Raw genomic sequence first — 13,247 nt, 5'->3', positions numbered from 1 at the left:
AAGGAATCAAAATAGCTCAGGTCTTTGGTCCCAAGCCATCCTCACAATTGGCCTTGCGATGCGAGCTGCTTTGGGTCTGTCGAGACAGACAGCTTTCACCACAACTGACAAGTCACTGGTTTCTCCACTGTTGTAACTGGCTCACAGGAAGTTGGGAGTGTCCTCGCTTACCTCTCACTGGTGAAACTGCCCCTTTACATACCTCACTCTCGTTACATTACATTACATTACATTACTGTCATTTAGCAGACACTCTCATCCAGAGCGACCTACATAGGTTATACATACAGTATACACTGAGGCAACTGTGAATTAAGTACCTTGCCCAGGGGAACACTGGCAGTGCCTCAGCGGGGAATCGAACCAGAAACCTTTCGGTTACGAGTCCTGCACCTTACCACTACGCGACGCTTTTGATGAAGAGTGTCTGAAAGCGTGGAGATACTGTTCCAGCTCGGCAGCTGTGGCCCAGGTAATGGCTTTAATTACGAGTGTGGGCAGGGCAGACGCACCAGATGCGAGCCTCCTAATCTGTTAAACCCACTGACTGCCCCGCCACGCATGGGCTTTGAAGACGCGTCAAAAATGAGTGACTCCCCTTAAATAGCACACAGGAAACCATTACCTTTGAGCTTGCTTTCCAGTGTTAAAGCACGCCATCTGTGCTCCTGCTATGCCCTATCAATGCTTCAAACACACATGAACTGAGGAGAGAATCTCAATTTCCATGAGACAGCTTTAATCAGTATGAGCAAAACTGAGACACCAAACGCATGGGGAGCACATAAATACATACAGATATTGTGCCTTCCATATTTATTCATGTCCCCAGATTAAATATTACATTTCTGCTTAAATTAATCTTACATTTAATTACATTAGATTGAATTAAATTAATCTACTATTAAATTTATGCTAAAATTTAAAAAAGTTGTGCTTTAAATCAAACAACTTTTTGCACAGTACCAAGTTACAGTGTTCACGAAGCACAGCAAATCATACTGCAGATGACACATGGGTTTTGATGCAGAGGGCACTGTTTATATGATTAAAAGCAAGTAAAAGCAAGAAATTCATCCAAGTAGGTTGTAATACATCCACGTGGCCTCAGGCTCAAACGCCTAAAGCTGCAAACCAGACAGGAAAAGCAACATTATTGGGATCTCTGCATGCTCTGAAACTAGTGTGCGTATTAGATGTTACTAACAAGACACTACTAAGATACAGTATTAATTACACTGTGGCCTCTTGTTGTAAGTACAAGGTAATGAGTGAAGCACAGGTTAGACTAGAGCGGACATTGGACAATGGGGACTTCCAAATCACTGACCTGTTTCATGTCTAAAACCTACAGTTTGCTTTGAGTGTTCCTGGCCAGAGGTGTGGAAATTCATTATATCAATGTCCAATACTGCACCAGGAAGGAATTCATTTCAATCACAGCCAGCGCCTTTCTTGAATTCAAATTCGGTGAAAAACAATATCGCGCACAAAAACATGCCAAGGCATAACTTACCGGTTCAACAAATTCAAATTTTTTCTTCTCTTGCACTTCCTGGATTTTGAAGACGTACTCGAGGGAGGCATCACAAAAGAGCTGCCTCTCCTTGTCAATCTGGGTGTCTGCCTGAGAATGAGAAGCCTTGGTTACCTCGGCGACGGGGTGAAGATTCACACAGCAAATCACTGAACCTTTCGGATCATTATTAATTATGCTGCTGGCGCAGCTACAACGAAGAATGTTTATTGTAGATATGGTTTAAATTACAGTGAATGACGGGCATTTTGTTATACTGAAAACAACAATGGGGTACTCAGTTTGGTACCTTTTCTGAGAGCCAAAGACCCATGAAATCATGGCTTACCTCCTGTAGAAAGGACTCTTTCTTTTTGGATGATAAATTCAGGTGCTTCTCTAAAACCGAGTAGTACTTCTCCGTTTCCTTGTCAAACTTCTTCTTTCCTTCCTTAAAAAAAGTAAACATAGAATCAAATTAACTTTCAACCCACGCTGGAATTTCCTGTGCTCTGATTACTGCGATGAGCACCCAATCTTCTTGGAGATAAACACATTATGTAAGACACAACACTTGTAAACAAACATCCATGCAAAATTATACCCAAAGCACCTTGATTTGAAATCATTTTCATTCCTCTTGGAAGTCCTCTTCCAAAAACAATTGTCACTCACTGGCTTTGAACAGGGGGAGCATTTTACAGATGTAGTAGAAGGACACAGCCACTAGGTGGCAGTCTAAAGCCATGGCTCAACCATTGCTTTTTTATATGACGCTCCACAACCTGTGCATACATGAAAGGATAATGACTGCAAAGTCCTCTGGGCACAGCGATCACACACATGACCCCGCCCTGCTTACGCCCTTCTGTGCATGGCTTCCATGCTTTAGGAAACAGGAGAAAGAACGGGCCTCTGCATCCGTAGTCACTGGAGGACACAAATGGATTCTCTGTGGGAACGGTCATTCCCAGAAGAGAGGGCCCTTTCCGGCTTTAAAATAAATTCCGGCCCACAGCCTGAAGCCCTCGCGACATTTCTGGCAGCTCTGGAAATTTTGGTCTGACGATGTCTCAAGGCACCAACTGTGTCTACACAGCCTCCGTGCAGGGACATTCAGGTGACAGTTATGCATAGACATTTTCTGCATTTTTTTTTCTTTTCTTCCCCAACAGAGCACTGATTATATTACATTATTCATCTGCTCACCAGATGACCTTACCCAGGGCAATGTACACAGGTTGAATTTTACATGCTCTCAATTAGCCGGACGTTTACTGCAGCAGCTCAAGGTAAGCGCCTTGCCAAAGGGTGCGCCAGCTGTGAATCGAACCTACAACCTTCTGGATAAATGTTCCTGAATTGCCAGACCACACGCTGACCCTGACAGGAGTTTTGGAGGATGCTCTGATGAAAAATAAAATAAATAAAAAAGATAATCTTCACGATCACACACTGAAGGGCACAACTAATTCCTTCTCCTTTGCTCCTCTGTCCCTTATTAAGCTACTCACCTGCTGCCCAGTGGCCACCCATGAGCCAAACAGCCTCGGCCCGGCCTGGAATCGGTGAGTCATTCCGACCGGCAATAATAAATAAAAGAGCCTTTCGGATGAGGGCTTTCACATCTCTTACAAGCTCCGCTCGCTGGATTTAATGAGGCTCTGCATGAGCGGAAACGCTGACTCCCGCTGCCAGACTCACCAGGGTTTTGAGCAACACATGACATGCGTTCCAACCAGCACTGAGATCTTGTGTCCGCGGCAGAAAGAAAAGAAACAAAATAATAATATTTTTTAAAAAAGTTTCACTTTTTTGCCAGCCCTCTGGTAGAGGGGTCTTCTTCTGGGTCCCTGGGTGAAACCAGATCCCGATTGTTTGTCTTCCTGTTTTGGCATAAACAAAACCCTTCCCATGACCCCCTGTGGCAACCCCGAGTGTGAGCCGCTGTCCCTGCCGTGAGCTAGCCGAAGGGCGAGCTGGAGAGTTGGGGCTGTTTGGGTGTACTGACACACCACCCCACACTACCGGAATCTGCTCTCTTGAATCCCTTTCTGAGCTCTTTCCTTTCGCTTGTATCTCTGGTGACCAACTTTATGGGGGGGGGGGGGGGGCACTCAATCAGGGTTTTGCAAAATACATATGACAAAAGGTGAAAAACTGTTGTTGTTCATGATGTTCATGATGAAATGTTCAAAAAGGTGAGTAGGTGGTGTCAGTCTCCTGGGGGTTCAATGGATCTTGTGTTAAAGGGACAAAACAATAACAAAAATAGGATGAGCATGCAGAATATTTTTGCATCTATATTGGCCAATAGGTGGCATGGCCGGGGGGTAGGGGCGTGGCGCTTGGGACCAGCCCTCTCCACGTCAGTGATGGCTGTGTGGGAGAAATACGGCGACAGGACAGATTAACCTTCACTGCCACTCCAGGCCTTAGTGTCCATTAGGCCTTGAGATGTGTTTGGTCTGAGTTCAAGAAAGGGGGGAGTTGGGGGCGGCATTCATTTAATGGTCCTATTTTTCCCCCCCTAAACTGGAATTGGATGAGCTGGTTTTGTCATAATGAAGACAGAGGTGCTTTCATGTGTGGAAGTGCCTGTGTTTACGGGCTCCTCCCGCTGAGACGGGCCTCTGCTCCCCAGGCTTTTTCAGTGCCACTTCACCGTTGGGGGGCTTTTTTAAGGAGTGCGACGGCACGCAGACACGTCCCATGCCTGGGGGGGGCACTTTGAAGTCCTAATGAACTGGAATCTGGACATAACCCTGCCATGGAGACAGAGGAGGCACCCATCAATGAAAAGGGGATCGGGGGGACTGCCACTGGCCCACAATATGCACTGCACCATGTCCAAGGCAGGGATTGGCTAGGCTGCTTGTTTGTTTGTTTTCCTTGGCCATCAGGTGGGGAGGGGGGATTCAGACAGACCACTCGTGTGTGCTGGTTGTGGCGGTGGTGGGGGGGTGGGGTGCATTTCACACACCACGCTCCTGTCTCTCCGATGGCGAGCGCTTGGCTCGGTTCTCGCGCTGGGAATCCTCGCCACCCTCGCCTCGTCTCGCCTCTCCTCCGCCGCGGCTCTTTGATGTCGCTTGTCGGGAGCGCTGGGGCTGTTAATTATAAATGATGCGTTGCGAGGGCTGCATGCTGGAGGAGACGTGCTGACTGATGCAGCCTGCTCAGCGGGCCTGCCGCGACGGCGGGGGAAATACGCAGGGGAGACGCGTTCTCGCCAAAACGCCCCTCAAGACATCTATGTAAGACTCCCATAAGCTTCCACAGTGTACACAGCGTCTTTGCTTAGCAGACATTCTTATTCAGGGAAAATGACATTGCTTACACAGCACACATTAAAATTTAACTTTAATAATGCAGTTCAGGTTAAGTATCTTGCCGAAGGGTACAACTGCAACCTGCAACCCTTGTTCTACATACAAATCCCTACACTGCCCTGCAATGCCCCCCCCTCATTGTGACAACATCCTCAGAAGATTTCAAAACTTCATGGTGGGGAAGTAAATGTAAATGGAACATTTAAATAAATAGTAAATAGCATTTTTTAAAATTCTTACCTCTATTTAAGCCAATGATGTCATACAGTTTTGACAGCTGTGTTTATCAAACTTACTCAAACTTTTAACTGCTGTGAAAAGTGAGAGACTTGACTTTGAGGGCACCTTCATTTTGGCAGTAAAAAACGTACTGTTTTCTACTGAATATAAATAAAAGAAGAAATAAAACTAGAGATGACTGAAGAGGTGGTGCTCATCACCTCCACGGTACCCTGTTGGCTGAAATGCAACACACGATGCATTCATCTTCACGACAAAACAGTATACCCTTCAGGATTAAAACCTCTCCCGCCGACCTCTTCAGCTCCACAAGCACCAGCCAACGCATGCAAATCATCCAAGAGCACGGGCGCTCAGACCAGCCCCTTTAAAGCAGGGGAGAGAGGATGAGCTGGAATGAGTCAGGTCCCATAACAGTCTCACAGCAGGGCCACGGGGCTGTGCAAAGCCAGGGGATTTCTGATGGAAGCCTGTGGGAAATGACATCACGGAGCCGCATGCGACAAGCACCGGAGATTCTGGGCTTGAAATGAAATGAGCATGAAATGTCTTTTTTTTTTTTATAAGCAATGAGCATTTGCTGCCCTCCCCCTTCCTCCCTGTGCTCACTAGAGAGCCAGCCAACCAGAGCTCCACAGATTTCAACCCTCCCCTTTGGGTGAGATCTTCACCTCCTTTGACGCTGCTGGTCAGGTCAGCTGTGAGTTACTGGAGGGGAATAAAACGCCTCATTCTGTTTGCAGCTTCTGTTTGTTTATTAGGCTTTGTGACAGCGAGTGGCTGCTCACAGACCCAGAATAATTACAGTCACCACAGCTGCTGTGAAAAATTTTGATTAAAAAAAAAGCCTAAACTCATGATTCAACCTAACCAGAATACGCCACGTCCTCAACACTGAGTGGTGAATGGATTCAAGCATGTGACACGTGCAGACCACTTGATGTTTTTTACCACTGTGTGATGGATTAGTGCATGTCCAGATGTGGTCAGCTGTGTTCTGCACATACCTCTGCTCCTTAGATGTCCTTCTGTACTCTTTGCAAGTCGCTCTGTATAAGAATGTTTGCTGAGTGATAAAATGTTAAAAGTAAATGTTTTTCACGAAGCCTTGCCATAAACTGCAGCCATGAGAGGGTGAAGGGAGCAAAGCAGTGAACACTCCTGGGAGCCTTCTGCTCTTTCAGTGACAGTTTCCAGACTGAGCACCGTCTGAATGACGGTTGCTTCCTCTGAGTGGCTCTCTGATGATCCACTGCGTGGGACAGCCAACAAAGAGAAAGAGTGTGGACACAAATATGCTACGACTGGCCTCCCTCCTGCCGCGTCCTCTCTGATGACCAGCTGGGGACCCCTGCTGGTGCTCCCTTTACGCCCTCTTCAAAACAGGGCCCATTAAAGAGAGACCCACGGGGAGCCGGCCTGCTGGGTAAATTGGCTGAGTCGGAGAGGTGATCACACAGGCTTATTAAGCGGACTTAAGTGAGCTACTTGCGTTTTAGCGTCCCGCGCCCTGGAGTGCCGGAGAGCTTCAGCTGACGTTCTCGACGTGTTTCGGATCCAGCTGCGCTCTGTGTTCAAACGAACCTCTACAATCACAAACATTTAGCCTTTTTGTCAAATATACACCTGCTTTTACAGCCAGGCATCCTGTGTGACAGGTGAGTGACAGCACTCGACAACCATTCAGGCTTGTAAATATTCAAAAACATTTTGCTGACATGCTTGCGTGTCACTCACTGATATGAGACAGAGCTGCTAACGATATGAATACATCTTGCACTTCTGCCTGAGGAAATCCAGTGTAGTTCATCCAGGTTTCTGGCTCTGAGGTTTAGGTCGTATCATGGCCTTGTAGGCATGCTGTTCAAATGACATGTCTACATAGCCCTGAGGTTTGATATCATTATTGCAGTGTCAAACACATGTTACTATGTGACACACTGTGCCATACAAGTTTGCTTACATTACATTACATTATTGTCATTAGAAGATGCACTTATCCAAGGACATGTTCATACAATAGGTTACAGTTTTATCCACTTATACAGCTGGATATTTACTGAGCCATTTGTGGGTTAAGTAACTTGCCCAATGGTACAGCAGCAGTGCCCTATCAGAGAGTTGAACCTGCAATCTTTCCGTTACAAGCATTACACCACTACGCCACACTACAGTAACGATGTGGTCTTAGACTGCCTCTAAGCAAGGGACTGGCGGTTTAAGAGCTGGAGTGTGAATATCCTTTTCTATACCCTGCCGAAAAGCACTGCCATTTCCACCGACCACCAAATGCTGAGTCAAACCACGGCCATGTTTTCTTAACTGACAGGAATTCCAAGGAGACCGGAAAGAGTAAAAGCAGAGGTGAGAAAGGTTATTTCGCTTCAACCGTAGTTGAGCTGAGGGTCTCAAGGCTGATATTTTCCGCAGAAATGGGAAGGAGAAACACCCAATCTAGCACCATCGATCACAAACGCGAGCCATCCTTCTTCCAGTTTGGAAATATTCTGACAGGGGCTCCGGCGTGCGCCGTTTTCCTTACTACAGAAAAGAACAGAAGAATTCAACGCAAGGGCATCATATTTCAGCCTCTTATTGGCCACAGAGACAGGAATGGAGTCAAAAGAATCTTTCACCAGAATATCAAAAAGACTGCACTGAACACAGCTGGGTTTCACAAATACAGTAAGGTAGAGCAAATACATTCCCCGAAATAATCCAAGGCTTCAACTCAAGCCACCTGCAATGCACTTTTCCTTTAAAAAAGCAATTTTGGAAGAATGTTCTGATTTTTCTTTGGCATTTTTTTCTGTAATTTCAGAGAGATTACTGGTTCTATGTGCTGGGCAGATTTACTGGCAAACGGATCCTGGTAGGATTGAATGAGGGCTTCCACTTTTCACAGTAGGCCTGGCACTAACAATACAGCCCTGCTGGACTCAGTGAAAGACTAAGTGCCATCTCCCACTACATCTTCCTGTTTGCAAAACAGTTGCAACATCAACTATCGCAAACAACTGCAAATGTCACAAATGTGCTACTATGACACCTACAACAAAACCGCTGATCATTTCCATCTGATATCCATGCGATAGCCATCTGTTTGATAAGCGCGGGCATGTGTCCTACATCGGATGTACTGCAAAGAATTATGTGAGCAGGTAGAGAAAACTGCACTTGATTGTAAATCAAGTGAGCAGAGTAAAGAGTAAAGCAGGCTGCCAACCTTAAAGGGTACACTCTGTGGCGATACATACTAGGGGCTGCGCATCTGCGCTGTGCTGGGCTCTGTTTGCACCGCCAAGAGGGGCCACGCATTACCCCAGGGGCAAAGCGTGCTGCGGGATGATCCATCACAAGGGACAGGAAAACTGGCGGCAGCGAGGGAAAAGGCAGCCGTAACGCGAGACGAGTCCCAGCCCCTGCTCCGTTTATTCCCCCAAAAAATTCAGTCCCTGGAGCACGCCGAAATTCCAGGGTCTCAGGCCCACACTGGTCTAAAGTTTCCTGCTTCCAGCCCACAGTTTTCTGAATGAAATGCAGCTCGGTCTTTTGGAGAGAGTGAGTGAATGAGAGAGAGAGGGAGAGAGTGAGAGAGAGAGAAACGGAGACAGACAGAGGAAGAGAGAAAAAGCGTGGGGCAAAGGTTTGGCACTCAAGCAAAGCTCTCCCTCTCAGCTCCACAGCACACGTGAGAGCAGCCATGGCCTGACAACGTACAGAATCAAAAAAGGCCCATTACACCCCAAGAAGCAACAGCTCAACACAAGTGGCATGTTTTGGAAGAGCCTGAAACTGATCACACATTTTGAGCTAGTGTGTAATAAGCTGTGGCAATAATCACACATCAATTAGCAGCATCTAAAAACTAAACGAGATATTAAAACTCCCCTCATGCAGTCAATTTACCTTCCTTTCACATCCTGGAAATTGCGTGTATTCATCAGACAAGACATAAACAATAAATACAGGGCCCGAAACGACCCCAAATGGGTCCCCTCGGGAGAGATGGTGAGATTGAGGGTGAGAAGGCAGAAATCAATCCCGCGGAAGCTAATAAGAAATAACTAGACGCAAAAGGATTATTCTAAGGAGAGCGATTAACTCCCCCTTTCATTTCGCGGGCTACAGAAGTCGTACATTTTGTTTAGTGCGGCTTCTAATCCCTTTGATAACTTCAAGGTCGTTAGAAAAGCCAACGAACTTTAGCACAAATGTTGCCTAAGCATTCCTAATGATCCGTTGGAGACAGGGGGCTCGGGGTGGGGTGGGGTGGCCAGTGGGAAGGTCACAGCCGGAGAAGCGTTACCCTTTGGCCCAAGCAGACAATGCGGAGAGGAGTGACCTCACTCTCAGAACCAGCTGCGGAGCGGGGAGGCCAAAACGCCCAAATAAGGCATGGCGCTCAATGCTTCGGATCCTTTCCCAGTTAGCTCATCTGACTTTTCCCAACGTCGGGAGCAGCCGTTGCGGGGAGGGCGAGGGGGGGGGGGGTCAGGCCCTGCAATCCATCAGGATTCCCAGCGTTGAGCAAGCGTCGCCTGGGCCCTTGTGATCGCTGACTTTTATCTTGCTCTGGTTAGCAAATGTTTATCCAAAGGGGGGGTGGGGGGGCTAACTGGTTAGAGGAAATGGTTTGTGGAAATAAAAGACCCTGGGAGTGACAGAGGCACTTACATTTAACAAGCTGTTTCATACAGAGGGAAAAAAGACACTGCCAGTACGGGAGGATCTAAGAAATGGGAGGGAGGGAGGAGAACTGCACTCTTCTACTTTGCCCCATCTCACAGAGGACAGAAATAACAAGGAGTTTTCCAACTGTAAACGAAAATTTGAAATTCTAACACGGAATGCCATTGCATTCAAGTTAAAATTCAACCAATCACTAGCAAGCTAGCTGTCTCACTGATTTAATCAATTATAGCTAGGTGGCTGTCCACTTAACAATAGCTTGCTAAAATAAGAAAGTACTTACGAGACATGGTTCCAGTGTAATTAAGTAGCTACAGTAGCTGGAATTTATTGCCTTTAATTTTGGTTCTGACCAGTGAGTGACCCTTTTCTCTCAGTTGTTCTCCTTGCTGCAGAAACTATGGCCCAAGGTGAGCATTCACAAGGAAGGTGTCATGACAGCTCCTCTGAGGTAGTGAGTGCTTGATGGAGACATACAGTTTAGAAACACAATGAATCATGGAGTCTCGGTAAGGAGAATGTCTCATAACCCAAATAGTGCCAGCTCAATTCTCAGGTGGGCGACTGCTGTTATATGCTTTGGCGAAGTACTTAACCAAAATTATATAAGGATCTGCTAAGAAAACATTATGCGACGACATGCAGGAGAGTGGCCGACACACTGTTCCATTGGCTTGACTTGATACCACAATTCAGCACTAAAATGAAGGCTGAACTAACAGCAAAGCCCTCCATCTTTGCTACCAGCTCATGTACACATGAAGCTCCCACCCCTCTGCTGTCCTCTGCTGTGCTACTAAAAACAGGTGTCATGCTGAAAGGCGTTGTCGGAGCTTCCAGATGAGATCAATTAACACAATAAGATAAGTCAATTAACACAATAGCAATATTCACACATACCAACACAGCAGCTCTAAAGCCACAGCTGGCTCATGTTTTGTGTGCATCAGCTGACTCCAGTCATATAATGTGAAGGAAGTTGCTATTTGTCCTTAGGGTAGAAACATAACTCACCCAATACCAGTTAATTGGACAACTTGAACTAAAAAGGAGGAGGGCTCAGAGCCCTGTGCTCAGACTGGACAAACCCAGCTATGACGAGTAGAAAAGGGGTAAGGAGGTCAAAGCGATGGATTCGGTTTGAAGCCCAGGTGTGCCACTGCTGTTTGTTTCTAAGTCCAGGTGAGACACTGTTGCTAGGTTCTAAGTTCAGGTGAGACACTGTTGCTGAGTTCTGTGCCCAGGTGAGACACTGTTGCTAGGTTCTAAGTCCAGGTGAGACACTGTTGCTAGGTTCTAAGTTCAGGTGAGACACTATTGCTGAGTTCTGTGCCCAGGTGAGACACTGTTGCTAGGTTCTAAGTCCAGGTGAGACACTGTTGCTAGGTTCTAAGTTCAGGTGAGACACTGTTGCTGGGTTCTAAGTTCAGGTGAGACACTATTGCTGAGTTCTGTGCCCAGGTGAGACACTGTTGCTAGGTTCTAAGTCCAGGTGAGACACTGTTGCTAGGTTCTAAGTTCAGGTGAGATACTGTTGCTGAGTTCTGTGCCCAGGTGAGACACTGTTGCTAGGTTCTAAGTCCAGGTGAGACACTGTTGAATCCGTAAGCAACAGGCACCTTTACACTGTGCCAATAGTGTGCTCTGTTCTCATACCACTCAAGCTCAGTGCAACTGTTCCTTTGCTCCTGTGTTCTATACACTCCAGGAGACTTTCAGGTGACTGGGAGTTACCCTACCACTCTGCGATGTTACCATGTTTAACCACAGTATTACCCTTTATTGTGGGTTGTAATCAGCTCAGTTGCTCCAGTAACAACAAAAAGGAAAATAAATAAATAACACAAAAAAACAGAAAAACATCAAAGAATACTTGGTGGTTGCCCCTGATTTCACTCTGTGCTGTCTCACAGCAGATAGATCTTGCTTAGGACCGCATTCTGCTTCCTTTCAGGCCAGCATGGGCCTGCGTGACAATTTTAGGTCACATTTCTCAGAAGCGACTTCTGTTTTCGGCTCCATGGTAAAAAAAAAAGCTGTGATTTTTTTTATCACTCCTCAAATGTACAAGCAGGGCATTTTTGGCAAAGCTGTCCGCTTCAGAATTAATGCTAACTGAAGTCACGTCTGCAGGGAGAAGCTAGAGGTCGAGTGACATTACTGGGTGAGAATTACTGGTAGACACCCCCAGCGGGTTTCTCTTTGAGCTAGGGAAGTTGTGGTAAATATAAGTCATGGAGCTGCTCTCCGTGGTGCCTTAATGCATCTACGCCTGAGACTTTCAAACAATTTTCTGCTTGGCGACTGCTACTTTGATGGCTATCAGTGGAGCAATTCCCAGGGAAAGGTTGTTAGCCTCGGTCGAACAAAGAAGAGCTGGTGTTTGCTCGCCCAAATCGGCTCTTGTATTTGGGGAAGCCAAGGTTCAGACTTCATTAAGGCAATACAGGGACAGTGCCAAGAAATAAACTCCTCATTATTTTGGTAACACAAATGTGCCGCTAATTATATTTTGCGCTTCGTAACGATGGCCTGGATTCAATCCTACTGCAGCTCAGTTTGTACTCACCTTTCAGTAATGAGTTTAAACCTGTGATGCTTCCCATGCTAATTACACAGTAGTTCACCTTACGACGAATCACCATCAATATTATATAATTATAAAAAAAGAAAAAAGTTGTTTGCATTCTTTATCCAAATGACATTAAAATAGGTTAGTGAATCCTGAATCCAGCCCACTTATAAAATCCAGCACACACTACTGGTGTTCAAAGGTAGTCCCACAGACTGTTACTGTGATACATTATTTATTCCTGAGCTTTCTGAGTGAAGTGTTCATTTCTGTTTTTGTTAAGTCAATGAAGGATTGGATAACCTCCTTGGGAGTGTCTTTAAAAGGTGGGGCTTGTAGAAATGGCAGAAATGTTGGTTCTTAACCCTGTTCTACGTGACTTATTTTATGCTATGTAGCGCACGTGTTACATTACATGGTTCGTTATGTTTTCATTAGCGTATTAAACTTGTCATAGTTTTCACCGCCGCACTTGCTATACTTTGTAACATTAAATCACTGTTTTCTCAAAGCTAACGTTAGCTAGAATTTGTCCAATCTAGTGTTCTAATCACACTGGTGTGACCGTATGTGTGAAAGGGTTAAACACGCACTAGCTGAAGATGCAGTGACCCATCATAGCTGCGCATCAATGGACTATAAAAAAAAGAAGCATAGCACAGACACAGACTCCATTCTGTCAGGCACCTCTGCATATGGGATCTCCCTTTCTCTGAGTGGTTATATTTGTACGGAACCGGTCCCCTAGGTCTGTCAGACACCACTGCGTATGGGATCTCCCTGTCTCTGAGTGGTTATATTTGTACGGAACCGGTCCCCTAGGTCTGTCAGACACCACTGCATATGGGATCTCCCTTTCTCTGAGTGGTTATATTTGTATGGGACTGTTCCCCTA

General features: G+C 46.1%; 1 protein-coding gene across 2 annotated transcripts in view; it reads right to left on the bottom strand.

Moving 5' to 3' along the window:
- The window catches only part of LOC118774345 (rho GTPase-activating protein 42-like), a 68,573-nt gene that overhangs the window by 20,132 nt on the left and 35,194 nt on the right, over window positions 1-13,247 (bottom strand). For both annotated transcript variants that reach the window (XM_036523662.1, XM_036523663.1), the window contains exons 5-6: window positions 1,866-1,967; window positions 1,517-1,627 (exon numbers count right to left, since the gene is read on the bottom strand). In XM_036523662.1, coding sequence (XP_036379555.1) covers window positions 1,517-1,627; window positions 1,866-1,967 — 213 coding nt within the window. The remainder of the gene's footprint in view (window positions 1-1,516; window positions 1,628-1,865; window positions 1,968-13,247) is intronic.

Source organism: Megalops cyprinoides, chromosome 3 (assembly GCF_013368585.1).
Source record: "Megalops cyprinoides isolate fMegCyp1 chromosome 3, fMegCyp1.pri, whole genome shotgun sequence".
NCBI classification, from domain to species: domain Eukaryota; kingdom Metazoa; phylum Chordata; class Actinopteri; order Elopiformes; family Megalopidae; genus Megalops; species Megalops cyprinoides.
Note: the sequence above shows the minus strand (reverse complement) of the source record. Positions and strands in the feature narration are given on the sequence as shown.